Below are 26,868 nucleotides of genomic sequence, written 5' to 3'. Positions count from 1 at the left end.
CAACATGTTTTGCAAACGGAAGCACCTTTGAAAGCTGCCTCATGGACAGTAGTTGTACAAACCACATGACATATGATCAAGATCTTTTCAAGGAGATTGATAGGACAACTATTTCCAAAGTCAGAATTGGAAATGGTGAGTATATTCCAGTGAAAGGTAAATGAACAGTAGCTATTGAAAGCCTAACAGGTTTAAAACTCATTTATGATGTTTTGTTTATGCCTAACATTAACCAAAATTTGTGAAGTATTGGACAGCTTGTTGAGAAAGGTTTTAAAGTTTGTTTTGAAGACATAAATTGCATAATTAAGGATGTTGAAGGTAGAGAGGTGTTTAACATAAAAATGAAAGACAAAAGTTTTGCCTTGAATATGTCAGAAGATGAGCAAGTAGCTGCTACACAACATGAGAACAATACAATGCTTTGGCATAAAAGATTAGGGCATTTCCATCACAATGTCATGCTCTACATGAAGAAGAATCAGATTGTAGAAGGATTCCCTGATTTAGAAGAACTTTCTATATGTGCAGCTTGTCAATATGGGAAGCAAACAAGACTTTCTTTTCCAAAAAATGTAGCGTGGAAATCAACACAGAAACTACAATTGGTTCACACAGATGTTGGTGGACCTTAGAAGACACCATCCTTGAAAGGGAGTAAGTACTATATTGCATTTATTGATGACTTCACAAGATTTTGTTAGATTTATTTCCTCACTTACAAATCTGAGGTTGCTGATGTGTTTTGGAGATATAAGGCCATGGTTGAAAATCAAAGTGAATATAGGATCAAGGTTATAAGGACAGATAATGGTACATAATATACATAAAAAAAATTCAACAAATTTTGTGAAGATGCAGGCATAGATCACCAGCTCACTGCACCATACACCCCACAACAAAATGTGGTAGTGGAAAGAAAAAATAAAACAATAATGGAGATGACAAGATGTCTTCTGCATGAGAAAGGGCCTTGACTGCAACAAGACCAGATATAATGCATGTTGTAAGTCTACTTTCGAGATACATGCATTGTGCTAGTGAAATTCATTTCTAGGCAACAAAGAGTGTGATAAGATATGTTAAAGACAATGTGGATTATGGCATTAAGTTCAGTCAAGTTCAAAGTTTCAATTTTCATGGATTTTCTGATAGTGATTGGGCTGGTTGTGTTGACGATATGAGAAGTACTTCAGGCTATTGTTTTAACTTTGGTTTTGGTGTTTTTTCATGGAGTTCAAAGAAGCAAGAAGTCGTGGCTCAATCCACAACTAAGGTAGAGTATATTGCTGCTGTTGTAGTTGTAAATCAAACCTTATGGCTTAGAAAGTTGTTGACAGATTTGGATATAAAGCAAGAAGTGAGTACACAGGTGTTTGAAGACAACCAAGCCACTATATCCATTGCAAATGATCTAGTTTTTCATGGTAAAACAAAGCACTTCAAGATTAAATTATATTTTCTGAGGGAAGTATAGAAAGAAGGAGATATACAGCTAGTCTACTGCAATACAAAAAGTCAGAATGCAAATATTCTGACTAAAGCTCTTCCTAGAATAAGATTTGAGTTTCTACGAGAAAGACTTGGAGTTTTCAACTCCTAAGTCAAGGAGGAGTGTTGAGACTTATGCCTTAGTATCTACTGAAAGAAAGGCTGCAATCATCAACCACATGCAGTTGAAGTCAACGAGATTGCTAGAGTGTTGATGCTATTTTTATGTTTCTGTTTTGCTGCTGCAAATTCTGATGCTATTTTGTAGGAGGTAGTTGTTTGTTCAACAAGTAGCTTGGTTTGCTGCTTTTTTTGAGGTCATATATGTTACAATATCATGTATAAATCCTACCTTATGATCCAATAAAAAAAATTAGAGCAGTAGCAGCACAACTTTGTTCTCTATTGCTTGGTGTGTTAACCTGCCCTGCTACCAACAACTTGTGATCAGTAGGGGATACAAACGTACATTTTCTTTGTCTGATGCGAAAAGGGGGGTCACCAAGGACTGAAATAACAAGTGGTTTTCATTTATTCCTTGCATATATAAGGGCATGGATCTAAGTACTTCAATTGCACCAAAGCCATCAGATACCAAAATCACCAGTGAAAATGCTTCACATTCTTCTCTTATTTTCTTTCCTTTTGTCCACCTCTCCTGCAGCAGCCAAAGACTTCTGTGTGGCAGACTTCAAAGCCACACAAGGCCTAGCAGGCTACCAGTGCAAGGTGCCTGAAGAAGTAGTAGTAGATGACCTTGTGTATTCAGGCCTAAATGTGGCTGGAAACTTCTCAGACATCCCCAAATCTGCGATCAACACAGTGTTTGTTGACCAATTGCCAGGCCTAAATGGTCTTGGTCTTTCAATGGCACGATTGGACCTATCCCTTGGCGGGGTGATTCCACTGCACAGTCACCCTGGCCGTTCAGAGGTGCTACTTGTTACCCAGGGCTCTATTATTGCTGGTTTCATTTCTTCGAATAATATTGCCTACATGAAGACACTCAAAAAGGGAGATATTATGGTTTTCCCTAAAGGTTTGCTGCATTTCCAGGTGAAATCTGGTCCAGTACCAGCACTTCTCTGGTCTAGCTTCAGTAGCTCAAACCCCGGCCAACAAGTCCTCAGCAATGCACTGTTTAGCAACAACTTGCCTTCTGAATTGATAGAGAAGGTCACCTTTCTTGATGAACTTGAAGTTGAGAAACTCAAAGTTCTTTTTGGTGGTTCTGGGTAATTAATTAAGCTTGGCAAAAACTTGTTTCTTGCCACCTCCTTTCCTTAAGTATGTAGTCACTTTTGTCTGTTCATCTTACTACAGTCTTTCAAGCTATTGATTCTTTGGATCAATGGCATGTGTGGAGTTCTATATTTGGTTTTCCAGTGTGAGATTACCATGTTCTAATGTTTCGATCACCGCTATTAAAATCTACTTGGGTTTCATCCTATGATCAACTACAGCAGAAACCAACCTCAGTATATACTTGATCGTGGCATAAGTTTCAGAGGAGAAATAAATGTTATACCAAATCGGCATAATGTCCCTTAGATCTAGGAAAGTGAATAGGACTGAAAAATGACTTAGCAAATAATTAGAAGGGAGACAGGAGAACCAACTACATGTTGAAAAGGAAACCGACAAGGAAAATTTTGCTGATTAGCAGTAGAAACCATGGCAAGCTACATTTAAACATTATCCATCATTCATTCACATATTATCAGAATTGATACCTGTTCTATTTTTTGGATGATTGTACCATACTGTATTTCATTGTCACAAATCCATATAATTGACCCTCGAACATTTCTAACTGAAAAGTTGTAATGCCTCTGTGGGGGCTAATTTGTATCCTATACAAGGGTAGATGCTCAATGTGATGGTATATGATTGTGCTCTAGAATTTTGCTGTATGCTCTAGTATTCTGTATTGAGGTGAATCATTTGTAGAGAAGATGATATTATCAGATGATTTTGACATCAAAGTCTTAGTAGTATGAACAACACAATTCTTAAGATATATATCGCTCCAGATCTCTCTTACCGTTCTTAACATGTGTTGTTATCCCTGCAGCAGTTACTAATGAAGAAATTAGAGAACACAAAGAAAAAAAATAAAACACAGGTTTAACATGGTTTGGTAGAAAGCCTATGTCCACGGAAGCAGGGTTGAAGACTTTTACTACACCAAAAATTAGGGTTACAAGAAAGGGTATTTGTGTATTGAAAAATTCCAAAAATGCCCTTGAACTGTACCATGAGGGGGTGTTACCCCCGCACCCCCCAACCTATCGTTCGTCCTTGATAATAAAAATACAAGCTTGAATGACAAATGTGTCGTTCCACTTGGTGTGCTATGCTTCCCTCATTCCACCCCGCTCCACTATGGTATTTGCCCCTTCTTCTCCATATATGTCTTTCACTCAATATGAGCCACATACTACAACATGTCTTTAAATTCAGGTATTAATTCATCAAATTTTAGAATACCCAACTCTTCATTGTATTATCAAGTCCTGTCTGTCTTCTCTGATGTTGGTTAAAGAGAACAGTACTTTTAACCAGAAAAGAAATACATTCAATTAGTCACATGACTCACATGAATCTTCTGCCTGCATGCATGCAGAAAGGAACATCCTGAATAAAATGAAAAGCAAAACTTCTATCTGTGTGTTTCTGCACTTCTGCCAGTAATGAGGCTTGCTGGTGAGGCCTTTACTGTAAGCCACATAAATGACCAAGGCCTCACTCTTTCCCATGCTCAGATTCCTGGAGAACTCTATTCTTTAAAAGATTCAGTGCAACACTTCATGATCTTGTCTTTCTGGGATGTCGGTTTCTCAGTCTCTCTGCTTTTCCCTTGTAAATATGCCTTCTGAGTACACACAAGTTATCCAATGATTCTTCACAAGCCAAAATTGAGAATAAATTGAAGGCAAAGTGTAATGCCTCTGCTTTATTATGTAGAGTGCTGGTGATGCCTTGTATGCCGATGTGACCCAAGTACTATTCTTTAAAAGATTCAAAGTAACACTTCATTTCTTTCTTAACTGGATGTTGATTTCTCATTCTCTCTGCTTTTCCCTTATTAATGGGCGCAGAGAGTCACAATTGTTAGACATTAAGATTGGAATGCCATAAAAAATCAGTTCATAGTCATCCAAGTAACTAGCTAGTGTTTTTATGTTATTATTATATATTATATTCTTGTCCCTGATATCATCTTTTGTTCTTCATTTTTGGCTCCAGTATTTTTGAATGTTTAATTAATTGCCAGCGGTTTGATTTTCTTGGAGAAGAGGCGGGTAATGCAGATTTTCCCAGTAAGTGTGCTCAAGCTTCGGAATGAATGGGAGGTCGTGCAACAATTCTACTTAGCCTCTTCCTACAAATTGTCCTCGTCAACTTTGGCATCCGACGAATGCACACAGTTAAACCCTGGATAAGAATCCTTGTTTGGTTATAATACTTGTCAGCAGATTGGGTGGCAACTGTTTCTGTACCGGGTACCCTCTGCTACAGCCAAGGAGATATACCTTGCAAATCTCCAGATCCAAGCTACATGCTAATGGCGTTTTGGGCACCATTCCTTACTTCAGAAGCGTCTTACTTCCATCTCCTGATTATCTTAAATTCATGCAAGAATATAAGTAACTTAAAGCTCAAAACCAAAGGGTGACATTCCCTGACTAGCTTAAGACCTTCACGATAAGCGCAAGGCTATGTTTGGTATGTGGAAATGAATATTTTGTTTTTGTTCCTATTTTTTTTTTTTAATCTGAATGAATATGATTTCAGTTGTTGTGTTTGGATGCACTTATAAAGTAAAAAAGGGAAAATTTATTGTTCCCCTGGCTGAAGTTTTTCTTGAAACAATCATTTTTGGAGCTCATTCTCTTCACTGTCTGATAGGCTTTAGGGGGGATGGTGCTTGGAAACTTAACACGGAGGACTAATTCTTCTGATTTGTCTTTTTTTTCGGGTTCAGTTGAATAACATTACTGCATAATTTAGGGAAAATTTGAGTGATATGAATTGGTTACTTGTTATCTGTTGAAAAATTCAATGCCATGTCCTTTACAACCACATTGTTATCCTCCTAATTGAAGGCATAAATTCTATAGCAGTCTTTGGTTGGGGAATTGATCACAAGAGCCAAAACCCCTGCTGGATACACTTCATAGTTGAATGTATTAGTTTCAGATCTTTGTTTATCTTTAGAGCTTGTCCTTGAATTTGAATATTGATCATGGTTTCAGAATGGAAAAATTGAGATGGGATGAGAAAATTTGGATTGAACCAGCATAGTTGATCATAGCATTCAATACTCAAGTAGACAAAGAGCTCTCTGGCCCTACTTGATATTGTTGATTATCCAGAAACACATAGGTAATCCCATCAGTGAGTCTTTTCCCTGTTGGATCCAATGTTCAATTTGAAGTTACTCACCAGCCAAATCCATGTGATTCAAACTAGATCAAGTACTATGTAAACTTCTGATTCAAGGTTCATAATACATAATAGATTAATATGCCTGTGATTTGTGTACAGAAAGGAACTTTGTGTTGGTCAACACTTCTGGAACAAAATCAACACATGATATTAGCCTAATCCATATCAACTATTCTGTTTCAAGAGATGAAGAAGAGTGATCAAAGGAAGTGAATTTGCAGTCTCATGAGTGTTGTATTCGATGGACCCTTAATTGGCCTAATTGCTGTGAGCCTTCTAAATAGACTACACTTTTTTCTTTTTTAAATATGCTGAGACCAAACAATATGTTGAGTAGTGCCCCATGTACTGCAAAGGGAGAAGGGAATGTCTATAGCTCACTCGATTTTTTCCATGGTTCCCATTCAAAGGGAACCAGCATTTGAATATGTTGATTTCTATTTTCCTTGAAGCTCTTGATGTCAAACTGTTATCTGTTACACTCTCACTCTCCCCCCATGTGCTCTTCCTCCACAAGTCCTATAATTTTCTCACTGATATATCCTTTCAGTTCTACCCTAGTGTACTATAGCCATGTGAAACATTTGTATTTTCTCAGCATTCAACAATTGTGTGTTAGATTTGGAATGATGCCATGTAAAACTAATACTAGTCTCCTACAACTTTGCCAAATGGTTTATCTTCTTTACTATTGCTATGTCGTGATGTTAACTCTAACATAATCAACTTTCCAAAAAAAATCTTCTTTGGAAGGAAGTCGAAGCTTTCGTTGTCATCCTCATCCATGAACTTAATCAGAAGGGGATCAGGCCATTTTGAAGTTGAAGTCTCGCCAACTTGTGATCAGTAAGGGATACGAAACAAATCGTTTTTGTTGTCTGATGTGAAAAGGGGGTTACCAAAAACTGAAATGACAAGTGGTTTTCATTTGTTCATTGTATATATATGAGCCTGGATCTAAGTACTTCAATTGCACCAAAGCTTAGTATTGATAGCCAAAGCCATCAGATACCAAAATCACGAGTGAAAATGCTTCATATTCTTCTCTTATTTTCTTTCCTTTGGTCCTCCTCTCTTGCAGCAGCCAAAGACTTGTGCGTGGCAGACTTCAAAGCCACACAAGGCCCTGCAGGCTACCAGTGCAAGGTGCCTGAAGAAGTAGTAGTTGATGACTCTGTGTATTCAGGCCTAAATGTGGCTGGAAACTTCTCAGACATCCCCAAATCTGCGTTCAACACAGCATTTGTTGACCAATTGCCAGGCCTAAATAGACCATGGCACGATTGGACCTGTCCTGTGGTGGTGTGATTCCAATGCATAGTCACTCTGGTGCTTCAGAGATATTACTTATTTCTGAGGGCTCTATCAATGCTGGTTTCATTTCTTCGAATGATATTGCCTACACGAAGACACTCAAAAAGGGGGATATTATGGTTTTCCCTAAAGGGTTGCTGCATTTCCAGGTGAATTCTGGTCCGGTACCAGCACTTCTCAGGTCTAGCTTCAGTACCTCAAACCCTGGCCTACTCAGGTCTAGTTTCAGTACCTCAAACCCTGGCCTACAAGTCCTCAGCAATGCACTGTTTAGCAACAACTTGCCTTCTGAATTGATAGAGAAGGTCACCTTTCTTGATGAACTTGAAGTGAAGAGACTTAAGGCTCTTTTTGGTGGTTCTGGGTAATTAAGCTTGGCAAGAACTTGTTTCTTGTCACCTCCATTCCTTAAGTATGTAATCACTTTAGTCTGTTCATCTTACTGCAGTCTTTCAAGCTATTGATTCTTTGGAACAATGGCATGTGTGGAGTCCTATATTTGGTTTTCCAGTGTGAGATTACAATGTACTAAAGTTTCTATCACAACTATTAAAATCTACTTGGGTTTCATCCTATGATTAACTACTGCAGAAACCAACCTCAGTATATACTTGACTTTGGCATAAGTTTCAGAGGAGAAATAAAGGTTATACCAAGTGGGCATAATGCCCCTTAGAGCTAAGAAAGTGAATAGAACTGAAAAATGATTTTAGCATATAATTAAGAAGTGAGAAAGGAGAACCAACTACATGTTGAAAAAGAAACTGACAAGGAAAATTTTGCTGATTAGCAGTAGAAACCATGGCAAGCTACATTTAAACATTATCCATTATCCATTCACATATGATCAGAATTGATACCTGTTGTATTTTTTGGATTATTGTACCATATTGTGTTTCATTGTCATATATATTTCCATGTCATTGACCCTCAAACATTTCTAACTGAAAAGTTGTAATGCCTCTGTGGGGTTTTTATCCTATACAAGGGTAGATGCCCAATGTGATATTGAGGTGAATCATTTGTAGAGATTAGACCATATAAAGTAAAATATAAGTTGATATTATCAGATGATTTTGACATCAAAATCTTAGTAGTATGAACAACACAATTCTTAAGATAATGCAACAGATCTCTCTCTTGCTATTCGTAACATGTGTCTAAATTCAGATATTAATTCAAATTTTAGAATACCCAACTCTTCATTGCATCATCAAGTCCTGTCTCTGTCTCCTCTGATGTTGCTTAGAGAGAACAGTACTTTTAACTAGAAAAGAAATACATTCAATTAGTCACCTGAATCTTCTGCCTGCATGCTCAGAGGAACATTGTGAATAAAATGGAAAGAAAAAAGTGTTTCTGCACTTCTGCCAATTATGAGGCTTGCTGTTCAGGCCTTTACTCTAAGCCATATATTATGACCAAGGCCTCACTCCTTCCCATTCTCAGATTCCTGGAGAACTCTATTCTTTAAAAGAGTGCAACACTTCATGGTCTCGTCTTTCTTGGATGTCGGTTTTCGGTCCCTCTGCTTTTCCCTCATAAATATGCCTTCTGCTTTATTATGTTGTTGCTGGTGATGCCTTACTTGTATGCCAATTTAACCAAGTACTTTCTTTACAAGATTCCTGCCACTTTCTGTTCTTTAAAGATTCAAAGTAACACTTCGTTTCCATCTTAACTGGATGTTGATTTCTCGCTCTCTCTGCTTTTCCCTTATAAATGGGCATAAAGAGTTACAATTGTTAGACATTGAGATCAGAATGCCATCAAAAATCAGTTCCAGGAGAGCCAACAATGCTGTTTACAATTTACATGTAAGCTCATAGACATCCAAGTAACTGGTGTTTTTAAGTTTTTAGTATATATGATATTCTTTTCCCAGATACCATCTTTTGTTCTTCATTTTTGGCTCCAATATTTTTGAATGTTTAACTGGCAGCAGTTTGATTTTCATGGAGACGAGGCGGGTAATGCAGATTTTCCAAGAAAGTATGCTCAAGCTTTGGAATGAATGGGAGGTCGTGCCACAGTTCTACTTAGCCTCTTCCTACAAATTGTCGTCATCAACTTTGGCATCCGACGAAAGTACACAGTTAAACCCTGGATCAGAATCCTTGTTTGGTTTAATTCTCGTCAGCAGATTGGGTGGCAACTGTTTCACCGGGTACCCTTTCCAACAGCCAAGGAGATTTAGGGGTACCCTCTCCGACAGCCAAGGAGATTTAGGCTTCGTGTGATAATGCTTTCCAAAATAGTTTTAAAAGGTAGTTGTAAACAACAGAAAATTATTTTTTTTGATGTTTTTTAAATAAAAGTTTATTTAGATGCTTGTTTTTAACCTACTTTTAATATTTTTAAAAAATAAATTTTATATCTACTATTTTATTTTTAATCATTTTACATGTTTTTATAATTATTTTTTTAAATAGTTCTTAGAAAACAATTTAAAAATATTTTATTTTCTATTTTTAAGAATGAAAAATTAAAAATAATTTTTTGATTGTCAAACACGTTTTTTTAATTTTTAATTTTGGAGAATAGAAAACTGTTTTAGAAAATAGTCTTCACACAAGACCTTACCTTATAAATCTCTAAATCAAAGGTATACAATAAGGGTGTTTTGGGCACCATTCCTTACTTTGTTACTTCCATCCCTTAATTATCTTATATTCATGTAAGAGTATAAGTAACTTAAAGGTCAAAATCATAAGGTGACATTCTTGACCACCATAAAATCTTTGAGGATAAGTGTAAGACTATGTTTGGTACGTGGAAATGAATATTTTATTTTTGTTCCAATTTTTTCTTAAATAAGAATGAATTTGGTGATTTTTATTCTTGTATTTGGATGCACTTAGAAATGTCATGTTAGAATGATCATTTATTTATATTTTATTGTTTGATAATAAATGAAAATAATACTTTTACACATAGTTTAAAATAATTATTTATTTTTATTTAAAAAACCATTATTTAAGAGTTTTTTTTTTGCTAAATAATAAAATTAAGAAAAATAATATTTGCTTAAGAAAAAAATTAATCATAAAATAATAATTTTAAAATGTTATATATTTCTTATACCAAAAGAACTAAAATATCTCTTATCATATATAGATGAGTTCAAATCCCACTTCTCATTGAGATTTCGTTCGTTATCAAAATTATTTTTTATTTCATTCCTATTATCATTTAAGTTATCTAAACATATGATAAGATAAAATGGGAAACATGTGTTTATTCTCATTGGAATGTAATAGTGTGCGTGAATTCAACATGGTAAGACAGTAGTTTACGTGAGGTGGTGAATTCCTTGTTCATACTTGCTTGATCTTACCGTATGTCTTGGTTTAATTAGTGAACAAATCCAAATATTTGAAGGTGAAGTCGAAAGGTTGAGTGGCTCAAATGTTAACCCCTTCTTCCCCTTAGGCATGACAGGACTTCTGCAATAAGTAATTAATAAGTAATTAAGCCATTGCTGACCCAAAACCCGATCATCGTCTCCTCTTTTCTTCATCCTATCATCCTCCCATACCGCAATCCAGGACTTCTGCATTATAGACTTGACGGCCCCCCACACAAGCCTTGTAGGCCACTCATGCAAGATCATGCTTGACCAAACAAATCTGTGATAAACGTAGAATGCTAGCTTTCGTGTGATCCCACAAGTTGGACAAATGGTTTGTCTTCTTCAACATTAATGCTATGCCATGACTTGGTCGTCATCTTAATTACCTGATCAACTCTCCAAAAAAAAAAAAATGTCTTCTTTGGAATGATGAAGATCGATGACTAAGCATTCGTTTGCATCTTTATCCATGAAAATAATCAGAAGGGAAGACCATTTTGAATTTGAAGTCCCACCAACTTCTGATCAGTAAGAGGTTTTCCACACGATAAGTAGTCCCCTTTCTTTGACTGATACAAAAATGGCGCTCCCCCAAGACTAAAATGCTTCGTACTATAAATAATAATTAAGGTTTGGTGCAATTGAATTGAATCAAGTACTGAGTACCACATCCTTCAGATACCAAAATCACCAGACAAAATGCTTCACATTCTTGCCTTGTTTTCCTTCCTCCTTGTCTCCTCCTCCCATGCAGCAGTCCAAGATTTCTGTGTGGCGGACTTGACAGCCCCACAAGGCCCTGCAGGCTACTCCTGCAAGACGCCTGCAGAAGTAACAGCAGACGATTTCGTGTATTCAGGCTTAAGTCAGCCTGGAAACACCTCAAGCCTCTTCAATGCTGCCATCAACACAGCATTTGTTGATAAATTCCCAGGCCTAAATGGCCTTGGCCTCTCCATGGCACGAGCAGACATAGCCCCTGGCGGTGTGGTTCCAATGCACACTCACCACGGCGCTTCAGAGACAATTCTTATAGCCAAGGGCTCTATCACTGCTGGTTTCATTTCTTCAGATAATACCGTCTACTTGAAGACACTCAAGGAGGGAGATATCATGGTTTTCCCTCAAGGGTTGCTGCATTTCCAGGTGAACACTGGTCGGACACAGGCACTTTTTTGGGTTAGCTTCAGTAGCTCGAACCCTGGCCTCCAAATCCTCAGCAATGCGCTGTTTAGCAACAACTTGCCTTCTGAATTGATAGAGAAGACCACTTTTCTTGATGATGATGAAGTGAAGAGACTCAAGGCTCTTCTTGGTGGTTCTGGGTAATTAAGCTTGGCAAGAACTTGTTAATTTGTTGTCACCCTCCATTAAGTATGTAATCACTTTAACTAGTCTTTCAAGCTATTGATTCTTTGGATCAATGGCATGTGTGGAGTTCTATATTTGGTTTTCCAGTGTGAGATTACCTTGTAATAATGTTTGTATATTGCTTTGCAACATCAAATGACAAATGTAGAGCATAAGTGTTACCTGTTTTTCTTCTTTCTTATATATTGCCATAATTCAAAAATCAATGAGGGGTATATCAATTTTTTTTTTGTTTTTTTTGTTTTTTGGGGAAGATTAATGTGTTATATTGTGAGGTTTGAATTAATTTTATTGTACTTCACTTAGGATGTCGGGAGTTGATCTTTCCGTTAAGCTCATGGGGATTGAGTTGCACTTCATACAACTCCATTAAGCTTATTATATATTAAATCATTTTATATTTTAAAGTTTCATGTTTTTAAAGAATACAATCGTAATTGAGAACTATTTTTTTGAGAGCTTCATTATTATAATTCTTCTCGTTTATTTTAATTAATGAATTTTTGAGTATTGATGCGCATTTTGTAGACATATATAAGGGTCACATTAATTCCAGAAACACGTTAGAAATGTTATTTTTTTCTTTATTTTCCAATCGTTCGTGCGTGTGATTTGGTTAACTTAACATACATACCCTTGACCAAAAACATTTCTAGAAGTGGGTTGATGGAGATAGCATTGGCTTCAAGGCACCCAGACATAGACTTCCATGACAGTGGCCTAGAGGCTTTTCCATATGGGCTGGTGGTATCTTCCAACTAAAGTCATTGCTTGACTCTCTGCATAATTTGCTCCACACGATTAACGAACCTCTTATCCGTAATATATGAAGATACAACAAAATACAGTGGAAAATAAAAGTTCATCCCTTTCTTGATTTTCTGTTTTTTTTTTATACTCAACAAGTTGTACCATGGGTCATGGATGTAAAAGAGACTCTCAATGTATATTAAGTTAATTATTTTGATTTATTAATTAAAATTATTTTAAAATTTATTGGCTTATCAAATACTCACAAAATCTCACAACGTTACAATCAGTGAGAGTTTTCCATAGAAAAGTATTTCATGTTCTTTTCTTGAAAAATGGGGCTCAACAAGGACTAAAATGCTTCAAAGCTAGCGTGAAGGAATGGTTATCATTTGCTCATTGTATAATATATTTTCCATTCGAATGTACTTTAAGATTGTGAAACTTTTATTTTTTATATTAAGGTTATTTGATAAAGTTTATTTATTTATTTTATCTAAATTATTTAATTGATATATTTAATTTTAATTAATATTTACCCTCAATAATTATAATTAATATTAATCTTCATTAATCTTAAATAATAATTTTTTTATTAAATATTTGTATTAAAGGTGTAATAAACACATAAAATATTTGCTATAAAAAATGAGTCAAAGATATAAAGTCATGATTGTAAAAGAAACATTCATTAGGATAAATAGGATAAAAGAAATTTAAGATTCAGATTATATAAATTAATTAATTATTTTTATTTAATACTTGAAGTTATTTTTAATTTTAAGTTCTGCATTAATTTACTAACTTAAATTAGATTATTAAATTGGGTTAAATCATTAATTAAGTTGATGTACTAAATACCCATAAAGTCTCATCACTTCCCTATCATTTAGAGGTTTTCCATAAGAAAAGTATTTAGTCTTCTTTTGTAAAAAAATGGGGCTCACAAAAGACTACAAAATATTTATAATAGGAAATGAATTATAATAAGGGATTATAGATGTAAAAAAGACTCAATATATGCTTGCATATAAGGTAAAAGAAATTTAAGATTTAGATTAAGTTAATTATTTTACTTAATTAATAATTTTTTTTTTTTACTTTTAAGTTATAAAATTAAATTATTTTATCAAATATTCTCACTCAACTTAAATTAAGTTATTAGATCATATTACCTCATTAAATTGACTTCCCAAATGCCCACAAAGTCCCACCACCTTCCTAACGAGAGTTTTCCATAGGAAAAGTATTCCATGCTCTTTTGTCAAAAGATGGGGCTCACCCAGGACTAAAATTCATCATGGCATGAAACGAATGGTTATCATTTGCTCATTGTATATATAGGCATGGATCTAACCACTTCAATTGCACCAAAGCCTACTACTATTTATACCCAAAGCCCCCCCCACTGTTACATATGTGCCTGACCACCACAGCCCTTACACCAAAGTCACCAGTGAAAATGCTTCACGTTCTTCTCTTCTTTTATTTCCTTGTGTCCTCCTCTCATGCAGCAGTCCAAGACTTCTGCGTGGCGGACCTGAAAGCCCCACAAGGTCCTGCAGGCTACTCCTGCAAGACGCCTGCAAAAGTAACAGTTGATGACTTCGTGTACTCAGGCCTAGGTGTGGCTGGAAACACCTCAAACTTCATCAAAGCTTCCATAAACACAGCATTTGCTGATAAATTCCCAGGCCTAAATGGTCTTGGTCTCTCCATGGCTCGGGTGGACCTGGCCCCCGGCGGTGCGATTCCAATGCACAGCCACCCTGGTGCTTCGGAGACGCTACTTGTGGCCAAGGGCTCTGTCATTGCTGCTTTCGTCTCTTCAGATAATACTGTCTACTCGAAGACACTCAAAGAGGGAGATATCATGGTTTTCCCTCAAGGCTTGCTGCATTTCGAGGTGAATACTGGCCGGACGCCGGCACTCATTTGGGTTAGCTTCAGTAGCTCGAACCCCGGCCTGCAGATCATGAGCTATGCGCTGTTTAGCAGCAGCTTGCCTTCTGAATTGATAGAGAAGACCACCTTTCTTGATGATGATGAAGTGAAGAGGCTCAAGGCTCTTCTTGGGGGGTCTGGCTAGCTAACTAAGCTTGGCCATGCAGCTCCTTTACTTTGCAATCACTTCAGTCCGTTCACCTCATGACTAGGTCTGTCAAGCTATTGGTTCTTTGGATCAATGGTATATGTAGTCTAAATTTGATTTCCAGGGTGAGATTACTATGTACTAGTATTGCTAATAAAAGCTACTCACGTTCATCCAATGATGTCAAACCAACCTCGTGGAAAAAAGTTAATAAATTATTTTTATATGTTATTTTAGACCTATTTCATATATTTTAACCATTTAATAAGTTTCTAACTAATTTTAATTATATTTAATTTTCTTTACAATTTTCGATAATATCCAAAAAGTCATTTTTCTAAGCAATAGAAGACTTGAGCCCTTGACCCGAGAAACTATAAGAAATAAACTTCTCCAGTTACACCAAATGGGCCTAATGTCCATTAGAGCTAAGAGTGAATATAATTCAGAAGGGAGAAAGGGGAATCGGTTATAAAAGAAACGACAAGGAAAATTATGCTGATTAGTCGTAGAAACTGCGGCAATGGCATAATTCAAGGAGCAATCAGGGAAAGGCCACAACCAAACATCATAACATTATCCATTCCCATATTGTCAGATTAATCTTCAAGCATTTCTGACCAAGCTTTTCCTGCCTGTATGGGACTAATTGAGGTTAAACCATCTGTAGAGACTAGAGATTAGCAGTCAACAGCCGCCCTGGTCAATGAAGGTACGTAGCGTTAGCCCAAAGGTATTCAAGCATAGACTTCCATGACTGTGGCCTAGAGGCTTTTTCCAGTTGGGCTGCTGGCATCTTCCCATTCAAGTCATAGCTTAATTGACTCTCTTTACAATTTGCTCCACATAATATTTTACCTAGCTCTTATCCTAGTCTGAAGATCTAAGCAAGCCCCTAGTATTTGGTGACAATGGAGCCATTTTGGAAGTGATTTTGGTCAAAGCGATTTTTGGAAGAATTACCCTTTGAATGATGGCCTAAATATCATTTAAAGTAATTTTTTGAATCTTTAAAAATGGTTTTTAAAAATTTATAAAACACTAAATATTTGTTAAAAAATAGGCTTCAAAATATTAATTTTTTTTTTATTCTCTTAAAAGAACTCGCACACTGACATTTAGGAAATTTTAAACTATGAGATTTATTGAAGCTCGAATATCAAATGTTCTTAGATTTTGTTGATTTGAATACAATTATCATACTTAGTGAATGTTGATGTATTGATTTGTCATATTTGCAGGTTTGAATTCAGAAGCTGAATTTGAATGCAAGAGATGACTTTTGGACAACCAAAGCTTCTTTCTTGTATTTGGCTAAATTTTACAAAATTTTCAAAACCATTAGTTGGATTTTAAGCCAAATCATGAGGAGAAATTTTGAGGTTGATTTTTCTCTTTCTTTGTCAAAAATTTTCCATTCATGCTAGGTTAAAAAGTATGAAAAGAAAATTTGAAAAATAAAAATAAAAATAAAGTTAGATTTAAAATCAAAAAACAATTTTTATATATTATTTTAAACTCATTATAGTTATTTTAACTCTTTTATATAAATATTAAATAATTTAAATGTATATAAATTTCTTTTCAACCAAAAAATTCACCAAATTACAAAACAAATTATTATTGCTCTTTGATCTTTGAGTTGGTCAATGGTACATGAGTTGAGTCTAAGGAGAAAAAGAGGAGCTAGCCATGGAGAATCTGCTGCATCTCTCTGTGTGCTAATTCTTTGTCTAGTCTTGTGAGTTTTTTCATAGTTAAGAAATAATGGTTAGAAAGTAATTAAAATGTAGCATAGGAGGATCTGAAAAACAAGAACATTAATGGGTGAGGTGTGAAAAAGGAAAAAGAAAAAGAAACTGATTTAATTTGGAGTGCTTTTCTCGTTGGCAACAAGCTTAAGCCATAGACAGTGAACACAGTACTGTTCTTTCACTGATGATCAAGAACTCTTCAAGTGAATGCACGAGTTCATTATTTATTGGATAGTACTTAGGGGTGCAATATGGGCGGGTTAGCCCGACTCAATCTAAACCCAACATCTCGCTTGGGCAAATTTGGATAATCATTTTTATTATTGGAGTTGGATTTGGATTAAGTTTTTTCAAATCGACTTCACTTTGTTTTATGAACCTATTCAATTTAATGTTTCTATAATTTTTACGATGTATAATATCTTATATGATAATATTCATTTTTTCACATTTTTAAGAAAAAATTATCAAATTAATATTCTATATAATGTGTTTTCATTTTAAAAAATATAAATTTATTTTTATTTTTGTTGTTATTTTTAAATTTTGTCTTATTTATTATTTAAATTTTCATATAAATATATAAAAGTTTTGTTAAAAAAATATTATAAATAAATTTTGAATTAATTATGCAATTCAATTAACCCAAGACTAACCTTAACTACACTGAACTCAACTCGTCTTTGAGAAATAAGATTATATTAGACTTGAATTGAGTACTTCAAATTAAATCCGTCAAAGCTGCAGCCTTAATATTGCTCCACAAAATCAAAGGCCAAATTAGCATGTGTTTCTTGACTTGTGACCAAGTCCTACAGTCTGGGCTTCTTCCTTACAATTATTAATGTAAGTTCATGTATGGTTTACCAAAGTCACTAGTCTGTTTCTATGGTTTTTATTTATTATTTATTTTATTAATAATTATTATTATTATTATTGCTGTAATATGATATTCTTTTCCCATCAACCATTAATTATTTATTCTTTTTTTTTTTTTTTTGCGCTAACCCATGTAGAGGTTGTTGTTGTTGTTATATTCTTTTCCCTTGTATATGAATTAAGTGTTAGTAAGTGTTTAATAAATCAATTTAATAACTTAAAGTGATTTAATAGTTTAATTTAAATTATTAAGTAAATTAAGTATGTTGGGTAAAATAACCTAATGATATGACTTAAAGTAATAAATAAAAACAAATAACTTTTTTTTTAAGTCAATATTTTTATTTTATCTTTTTATCTTTATTTATCATAATTACCTCAATGATTTCTTTTACTATTTCACAATTTTCACTATTATTTGATTTTTTTTATATCTAATTATATATTATAAGGATAAATATATCAATAGGATGATTTAAAATAAATTTTAAGCTAATTTTAACAAATAACTTCAATGCTTAAAGTAAAAATTGAATAATAAGTGTTAAATTAAAATTTAAATATAATTGAACTTAAAATCAACTTAAATAATTAAGTAATAAGTTTTATCAAACATGATCTAAGTATTGTAAAAGTATCTTATGACATTTAAGTCCTACCTTCAATTTAATATTTGATAAAACTGGAAAAAGAAAAAAAGTCTAAAAACAATTTATTTTAGAAATTGTACTTAGAATTACAAATATGAATAAAAAATATTTTATTATAAATTTATGCATAACCCACTTTAGAAAAACATAATTAATATCTACTACAATATTTTAATCCAACATGGAAAAAAAATATTATTAATCCAACACGTAAAAAAAATTTATTAATCCAAACACGTAAAAAAATTATTATTGACTCTAAGCCATATATGTTAAAAACTACAAAAATTATTCATCAGTGAAGCCTATTACAAGTGTCAATATTAAAAATTTATCAGACAATATTACAATATAGAAATTATAAACCATGGAGTCTATTTGGCCGTGTGATTAAAAAATGATTTTCTATTTTTAAAAATAAAAAAGTGTTTTTAAAAATTAATAAGACTATTTGGCCATTATCTTTATTTGTAGATTTTAAAATAAAGTAAAATAAAGAATAGTTTTCAATGAATAAGAAAAAGTTGTTTTCATTTATTTCTCTTTTAAAAATAAAAATATAGAAGAATTAAAAAAAAAAGAACATGATATCATTGTTTTTCTCTTCACGATCCAATACAGATATCAAAAATCTTTAAATATGATATTTCTTTAAATTATATGTGTTTTTATGAATTTTCTTTAACTTTATAATAATTTTTCATTAATTAAATAATTTTCAAATCAAACTATACTTTATACATAAAATTTATTAATTTTTAAATTCTTTGATGAGTTTTTTAATTTTTAATAATAATTTGTAATTAAAAAAACTTATTAAATCAAAACATTTTAGAATATTGTGTTTGTAATTTAGTACTAAATGTGTACATGTAATATAAATTTTGGTTTATTTGCATGTTAAAAAAGTTAAACTTCATTCTATATTCATTTTAAATAAAATATTATTAATAATTTATTATTAAATTATTATTATTGTTCAATTTTATATAAAATATTATTAATAATTTATTGTTAAATTATTATTATTGTAAACTTTTAACAAAAAAGAAATTAATGACACATTTACGAAAATGTTAGTACCGATATAATTTTTTTAACACATACTAAAATAGTATATTCTTTTATAAGAAAAATAAAATTTATGCTTTTATTATAATATTGCTATTATGCTTTTACTAAAAATGATTTATTTTTTAATTTATTTATAATTATAGAACTAATTTTATTTTTAATAAGACTTAAATTAAATTTAATTAATATTATATAAATTAAATTTACAATGTTTTTATAAAATCAAAATAGAAAAAATTATTTTAAAAAATAATTTATCTAAATAAGTTTTTTTTTTTTTGAACAACTTCTCAAACACCCTTATTTTAATAAATTCTAAAAATCCATTTTTTATTCTTTAATTTAAAACAAATATAAAAAAACATGCCCTAACTTTCTAATTTTAAGTGAAAAGTGAAGCTCATTTAGATGGTCTTTAATAAAAGATTAAAAATTAAGTGCTAAACTTTAATGTTGAGTTATAAACTATTGGGAAGTTACGAGTGGTAAATGAATAAAAGTGAAATTTTTGGTATGAATTTGATTTAAGAATTTTATTTTACAAATTTATTCTTTGATTCTATTTTTGGCTATACTTTTGAATGTTTTGTTTTTTTCAGTTCGATCTTTTTACAGAGAAGAGGACCGAGAGCAATGCAGATATTGCCAGAAAGTGTGCGGAAACTTTGGAATGAATGGGAGCTACGCTGGATAGTTCCACTAAGCCTCTTCCTAGAAATCGTCCTCAGCATCTTTAGCAACCGACGAAAGTACACAGCCACACCTTGGATCAGAATCCTGATTTGGTCGGCGTACATGTGCGCAGACTGGGTGGCAACATTATCCCTTGGTACCCTCGCCAACAGCCAAGGAGATTCTAAAGGTAAACTTCTGGATCCAAACTATACCCTCATGGCATTTTGGGCACCATTCCTTCTCTTGCACCTTGGTGGTCCGGATACTGTCACAGCTTACTCTATAGAAGAAAATGAGTTGTGGTTAAGACACTTGCTTGGACTAGTTGTCCAAGCTGGAGTGGCTTTTTACGTGTTTCTGAGGTCATGGGCAGGGACTCCACTCACATTTCTGTCCATTCCAATGTTTGTGGCTGGAATTATCAAGTATGGAGAGAGGACCTGGGTTCTCAGGTTTGCAAGCAAGAATCGCTTTAGAGATTCTTTGCTTCCTGGACCTGATTATGCTGATTTCTTGAAGGGATATAGTTCAAGGAAAGACGAAAGGCAGGTTAATTAATAGAATCACAAAAGTAGAGATCGAAATTCCTGGTGGAAAATATCTTCATATAGCTTACTTCTTATTCAAGCAGCAATTGAGCCATCTTTATGCAGACCTCATCCTCAGCCCGGATGACCAAAAAACCAGTGAGGGCATCATCAGGTGCATGTCCTTCGAAGAGGCCTTCAAAGTGGTAGAGATGGAGCTTAGTTTCTTGTATGACGCGCTCTACACCAAGGCAACAGTGGCCTATTCTCTATTAGGCATTATTCTCCGCACTGCCAGCTTCTTGTCCACTATTTCTACCTTAGCGGCCTTCTGCTTCTTCATCGATAGGCATGAGTTCTCAAACATTGACATCAACATTACTTACGCGTTACTCTTTGGAGCTATTTTTCTGGAGATTTACTCTATCATTATGCTGATTTTGTCTGACTGGAGCATTGTCTGGTTGAGCAGTAAGAGAAACTCCCTAGCTGATTCCATTTGCCGAGCCATTGCCTCTTTTCAATCAGTTGTAACCAGTGACCAGAGATGGTCTAGACGCATGGCACAAAACAATTTAATTGATTCTTGCCTCAGAGACAAAACCAAGTTCAATCCGGTTCCCAGGTTCTTTGACATGAACAAATTCTTGGAGAGGTACTGGTACATGACTTGGGAGAAGGTGGATGACATGAACAAACCCATCTTCTGCTGGCTCCTGGAGATGACAAATGATGCCAGGATCGCAGGCAGCTACTCAAACACAGAGGTGATTATGTGACTAGAAAAAAAGGGTTTTTTGAAACGCTTCGTTGGAGTATAATTGATGTGGAATTTGATCACAGCATCCTCCTTTGGCATATCGCTACAGATCTCTGTTATCCTTGTGATGTGGACAAATCCCCAGATACCAATCTCAAGTCAAGATGCAAAATAAGCAAATGCTTGTCTGAGTATATGTTGTATCTGTTAGTCATGTGTCCATTTATGCTGCCAAAAGGGATAGGGGAGTTTCGGTTCCGAGACATTTGTTCAGAGGCCAAAAGATTTTTTCAGGAAAGAAGCAACTCCATATCTAACAGAAATGAAGCTTGCAAATTGTTGCTTGAAGTTGACACGGAAGTTGAGCCCAGAGATGCGAAAGAAGATAAAAGCAAGTCGGTGTTATTTGAGGCATGTAGGCTTGCCAAAATGTTGGAATCATTGGAAATAGATGCTGCAGGAGAGAAATGGGAGATGATAAGTGGCGTGTGGGTGGAGATGTTGTGCTATGCTGCTAGTCATTGTGGATGGATTCAACACCGTCAACTACTCCACCACCGTCAGCAACTCCGGCGAGGCGGGGAGCTACTCACTCATGTCTGCCTTCTTATGTCTCACCTTGGCTTAACCGAGTAATTCCAAGTATTGGGAGGTGAAATTGTTCCATAAGTTACACCACGTTTTTAAAAGTATAAAATAATAAGTATATAACTTTTGACGCTTAAATAAAATTAAATAATAAAATTTTTTCCATCAATATATTTTTACACTTAAATATTATAAATATTTTATTTAATAATATTTTAAATATATTTATATTCATTTTTACCGTGATTTAATCAAATGATATTAAATATAAAAAGAAGAAATATTATTAAGTTTATAATTATAATTATATATATATATATATATATATATATATATATATATATATAATTTCTTATAATTATTTTAATAAAATATAAAATCATATATTTATGACATTGAGTGAATATTATTCTATATGATGGGATAACATTTATGATTCAATGACCAATCTAGCTTTGAAAATATCGAAAAGTCCTCGCGTTCGTTTGAAGATTACAACTTTTATATATTTAAATATTGTTAGGCACTAGAGTTTTTTTATTTTATTAATATTTGAATGTTATTAAATGTTAAATTTGTTTATTTTTATATGCTAAAAACACCCAAAATGATATTAATAATTATATTTCTTCTTATTTTATACAACTGAAATGAAGGTATTTTGAAAACTAATCATTTTAAAAAAGTAGTAATTTAATATATTTGAAAATTAAATGTTAAATCTATTTATTGTTATATGAAGATTTTAATGATTATGTATCTTCTCATTTTATGTAATTCAAATAAAAATATTCAAAAATTAATCATTTGAAAAAAAAAAGTAATTTAACATATTTTTAAATGCCTCAAAATAACAAGATTTGTATAAGAACACAAATTTATAATAATTAATTACATAGTTGGTTAAGAAATTTATGATTGACTAGTGGTTAGGGGGTATTTTAATTATGTATGATTACTAACAAAGTGTTGAAAATTTTCTAGATTAAGTTATAGTAATTATATAGTGATTTTTATGTGATACATTTTTCAATTTATGAATTTGTGATTGAATTGAATGTTTGATTATTTAGATTAATTCTTTAATCGTTGGAGTTTTATAATAGAATTTTTTTAATTATAATTTTATTGAGAATTGGATGAGTCACGACATGATGTAGTTAAATCTTGGTTTTGATTTTGGAACTTTGTGTATATATTTTAAATTCATTTCTTAACAAATCAATTGATTTTTATAATATTTGATTTTTTTTTTTTATTTGTAAGAATCCATTAAATAAATTCTAAATTTACTTTCAAAATAAGAGTGCAAATGAGGACAAAAAACAACTTATCACTTAAGAGGGTGTTTATTTTTTAGCTTTTGGCTTAAAACAATTTGTTTTCAGATTTTAAATTGTTTATTTTTTTAGTTAATTCTAAATAAAAAAAATAATATGTTGATTTTTTTTAATTTTATAATATTGAATAAAAATAAAATATTATAAAAACAAATAATTTAACACTTAATGTTAATGTTAAGTAAAAAAAGCAAACACTTAATCATACTCAATCTTTTTTAATGACAATTTTACTAATATATGATAAATTATTTCTCATTGATCTAAATTGCATATAAAATTTTTAAGATTGAATTTTATTTTATTTTAAATGAGAAAGTGGGTGTAAGTGCTATTGTATTTACTAGATGACTGCAACTGCCGAAAAAATGAAATGCAAGCAAAACAGAGGAAGGAGAAGATTCCAAGAAAACAGGGAAGGAAGTCGACAAGTGACAAAAGCTTAAATATTTAATTGGTGAAGCAGATTGTCGTCTCTTGAAAATTCGAACTCAACCCAACCCATCACTGTCTCCAACATTCAAAGCCGCCCTTCACCATCTCCAATCAAGCTTGGCAGATCTCCATCACCGTGACATATACAAATGAGTAAGTTAATACCCCAAAGAAAAAACTAAGAAACCCATGTTTCTACTCTCTTATAGCTTTTAAAAAAACCTTAATAACATCACATCTTCCAAATTCACACCACCCCCACCAACTTCAATAGGCTCTCCATCGTTTCTTCCAAAAAACCACCGCCGCCAACCCACCCCCCACCCATTTCGTTATTTTAATGGTGTTCCACACCCTCTCTTATTTTCCTCTTTGGTCAATGATCAAACAGTTCTACACTATTACTCTTACTCTTGTAAGTTTCCATAGTTGAATAATTTGAGAAGCACTGTTGCCAACTATTGACAGAAAATTGATTAATGGCGGCAAAAAAGAGATTGAAAGGAAAATGAAAAAGAGATGGATTCCTTTCTTTGAATTATTGCTATAGCCACACGCTCCGGCCGGCCCACAACGACTCTCTCAGTCACGCTCCTCTGTCTCTTCTTTTTTCTTTTTCTTTTTCTTTTCTGGCTTTTTCTCTGGTTAAAACTATTAATGCAACCCATTCAAGAGTCACAAAGTCACCATTCTCACTGGCGTCCGCCACCATCTCCGGCCATCCACCTTTTTACCAGTACACTACTTCCACCTTCATGAGCTGAACACCGTGAACAGCTCCAACCAAGCCCCCACTGTCATACTCCAGTATATTTCCCCTCTTATTTTGCTTTCAAACCAATTTCTTTCTTCTTCTTCTTTTTTATTTTTTTATTTTTTATAATTATTATTTGTTTTTTCTTCTGAGAAATTGTTCAAAATTCATAAGATTTTGGATTGCATGGATTGGTTCGGAGAATATTGAGTTTGATTAAGGACTTAAATTGTATTTTTTTGTTTTTTTCTCCCTATTTTTATAGAATTTAAGCTATAGTTTCTAATACAATTTTTTCAAAAAATCTTTTGTCCATGGATTTCCTACACTACTTTATGGGAAATTTTGATTTTGATTTTTATTTTGGTAATGTCAAGCTTCTCATTAAATTTTGTTTAATAAGTGGCCTACCAAAAAGGGAGATAAAAGCTTCTTAGCAAAAAAAGGGAGGTCATATCTAATAGAGATGAAGCTTGCACATTGTTGCTTAAAGTTGATACGCAACCACTATCTAGAGATGTGAAAGGAGATAAAAGCAAGTCGGTGTTATTCAAGGCATGTAGACTTGCTAAAGTATTATAATCACCGAAAATGGCAGGGACAGAAGAGAAATGGGAGATGATAAGTCATGTGTGGATGGATATGCTATTCTATGGGGCTACTCATTGTGAATGGGTTCAACACGGTCATCGCAAGGTGGAGAGTTGCTCACTCATGTCTGCCTTTTTATTGCACATCTTGGTTTAAGTGAGCAATTCCAAATATTAGATGGTGAAGTAAAACCAATCCTTGGCCATCCTTAATATTTCAAATACTCATGTTTTTGTATTTGACTCAACAAATTATATTGCATATAGGATACTTATAAACTACATTTGCAAGATAGATACAAAGTACTATTTTTTTAGGTGCCAATTCATACATCTCTCTCTACAAAGTTGTATGATATGTATAATATACTTCTCGCTTATTCTCTTTACCTCTTTATTCCACATTAAACATAACTTTTATGTTTAATTAATTTTATTTTTTTTATTTTTTTGTTATGATGAAACCAAACATGAAAGATTAATTTCACTCATCTCTCCTCAGGATTTGATCAAATACACTTGACCTCCATTGGCTTGAAATTTCACCCAACACCTTTCTTATTTTGGATGAAATGAGAGATGAATGAAAATAGTAAATATAAAATATATGAAAGATATTTGATGAAATTTCAAACCAATAAAAATTATAAATATTTAATCAAAACTTTAAAAGAGATAAATAAAATTAACCTAATATGAAAAAATAATTTTTCTTAATACATTCCTGAACCAAGCATCATGCAATACAATATACAAAATACCTAAACTTTTCAAGAGAATACCTGAACTTTTCTTTTGATTAGATACTATAGCTTTGAGTCTTGGGGTGCACATTGGTTTTACATTGTCCAAAACCAGCAATGTCCACTTATTGACATTGATTTTCAAAAATTCAATAATTAAAGATTTTAAAGGCATGGTACTTCAAAAAAAAAAAATCATAAAAAAACCATTGCTACAGTCTTCGTAAATGAAACATGTACAACTATTCCTAATCCAAAATGTGTACATAACACTTACTTCTCATTTAAGACCTATTTTATTGTCAGATTTAAGATTTTCATCATGATAGTTGAATTCATTGATTAGGTATCAATAAAAGAAGAAAACTTTTTTATGACATTTGATATTACTTTAATCTAGGATTTACCATCCTAATGTTTATACACATTAAACTCAAAGGTTGCCTTCACCTCATTCATTCCAATGCTTTAAAATGTGTTCGACAATGTTTCTATTTAAAGTTTTTTAGTGAGAGTGTTTTATTTGAAAGTATTTTTAAAATAATCACTATTAAATATATCTTCGGAAAATATTATCACTAATTTTTTAATACTATAAGTGATTTTCAAGTTGTTAAAAATGTTTCCTAAATTTTTACAAACACCTAATTATTATTATTATTAAATATTTTTTAGATTACAAACGCTTTTTGAAATCATTACCAAATGAACCCTTATATTACTATCTCAAGGTTCACAACACACTTTCCCAAGTCAATTGGCTATAAGCAATAACACCCCCAAATGCTTATAATATACCTATTCTAAGGTTTTGTAGTGCATCTATCTCGCAATTTAACCATTCTAGGCCAAGCGACCATCCTAATGCTTTATAATACTAATATCTCAAGGCTTATCGTTATGAGGAGGACATGATTACGTTCCAAAGCTTACTTTAAAAGGCTTGGAACACGCCCATCTTGAGACTTTACCACACACCCATCATAGATATGAAAACCTAAGACAACTTACAATAAGGTTGTTGAGTTTACCATCTTTGAGAATTACATCACATCCATCCTAATGTTGAAAACTTGGAGTTTACTACCTAGCTAGCGCTTTATAGTACTTCCATCCTATGATTGAAAACCAGGTACAACACAACCATCTTGAAGCTTATTTTGGGGCTCAATGTTTATGCTATCATATTAATCCAATGAGCGCTATTATCACAAATTTAAAATTTGAGAACATGAGCTTTTGGTGACATGAATCCATAACTTGAGACCACTTGCTAA

General features: G+C 33.0%; 5 protein-coding genes and 1 pseudogene across 5 annotated transcripts; all 6 read left to right on the top strand.

Moving 5' to 3' along the window:
• Positions 1–2,103: 2,103 nt before the first annotated feature.
• LOC117922685 (auxin-binding protein ABP19a-like) lies at positions 2,104–2,893 on the top strand. Its single transcript, XM_034840865.1, has one exon. It carries the CDS (start codon positions 2,104–2,106, stop codon positions 2,728–2,730), a length of 627 nt encoding a protein of 208 aa, XP_034696756.1. The 3' UTR covers positions 2,731–2,893.
• Positions 2,894–4,646: 1,753 nt separating this feature from the next.
• LOC117922599 lies at positions 4,647–7,790 on the top strand (annotated as a pseudogene).
• A 1,206-nt stretch (positions 7,791–8,996) lies between these two features.
• Positions 8,997–9,573, top strand: LOC117922749. Its single transcript, XM_034840956.1, has 2 exons — positions 8,997–9,074; positions 9,200–9,573. Exons 1-2 carry the CDS (start codon positions 9,055–9,057, stop codon positions 9,495–9,497), a joined length of 318 nt encoding a protein of 105 aa, XP_034696847.1. The 5' UTR covers positions 8,997–9,054; the 3' UTR covers positions 9,498–9,573.
• Positions 9,574–11,262: 1,689 nt separating this feature from the next.
• On the top strand, positions 11,263–12,186 carry LOC117921634 (germin-like protein). The gene has a single exon (XM_034839584.1). It carries the CDS (start codon positions 11,309–11,311, stop codon positions 11,936–11,938), a length of 630 nt encoding a protein of 209 aa, XP_034695475.1. The 5' UTR covers positions 11,263–11,308; the 3' UTR covers positions 11,939–12,186.
• Positions 12,187–14,132: 1,946 nt separating this feature from the next.
• On the top strand, positions 14,133–15,028 carry LOC117922452 (auxin-binding protein ABP19a-like). The gene has a single exon (XM_034840583.1). The coding sequence runs from the start codon at positions 14,148–14,150 to the stop codon at positions 14,817–14,819; it is 672 nt and encodes a 223-aa protein (XP_034696474.1). The 5' UTR covers positions 14,133–14,147; the 3' UTR covers positions 14,820–15,028.
• Positions 15,029–19,812: 4,784 nt separating this feature from the next.
• Positions 19,813–21,160, top strand: LOC117922387. The gene is made up of 2 exons (XM_034840526.1): positions 19,813–20,306; positions 20,374–21,160. Exons 1-2 carry the CDS (start codon positions 19,813–19,815, stop codon positions 21,158–21,160), a joined length of 1,281 nt encoding a protein of 426 aa, XP_034696417.1.
• The last annotated feature ends 5,708 nt before the right edge of the window (positions 21,161–26,868 follow it).

The sequence above is a fragment of the Vitis riparia genome, chromosome 9 (genome assembly GCF_004353265.1).
Source record: "Vitis riparia cultivar Riparia Gloire de Montpellier isolate 1030 chromosome 9, EGFV_Vit.rip_1.0, whole genome shotgun sequence".
In the NCBI taxonomy this organism is placed as follows: domain Eukaryota; kingdom Viridiplantae; phylum Streptophyta; class Magnoliopsida; order Vitales; family Vitaceae; genus Vitis; species Vitis riparia.
The sequence above is the reverse complement of the archived record's forward strand: the minus strand, read 5'-3'. Positions and strand labels throughout refer to the sequence as shown.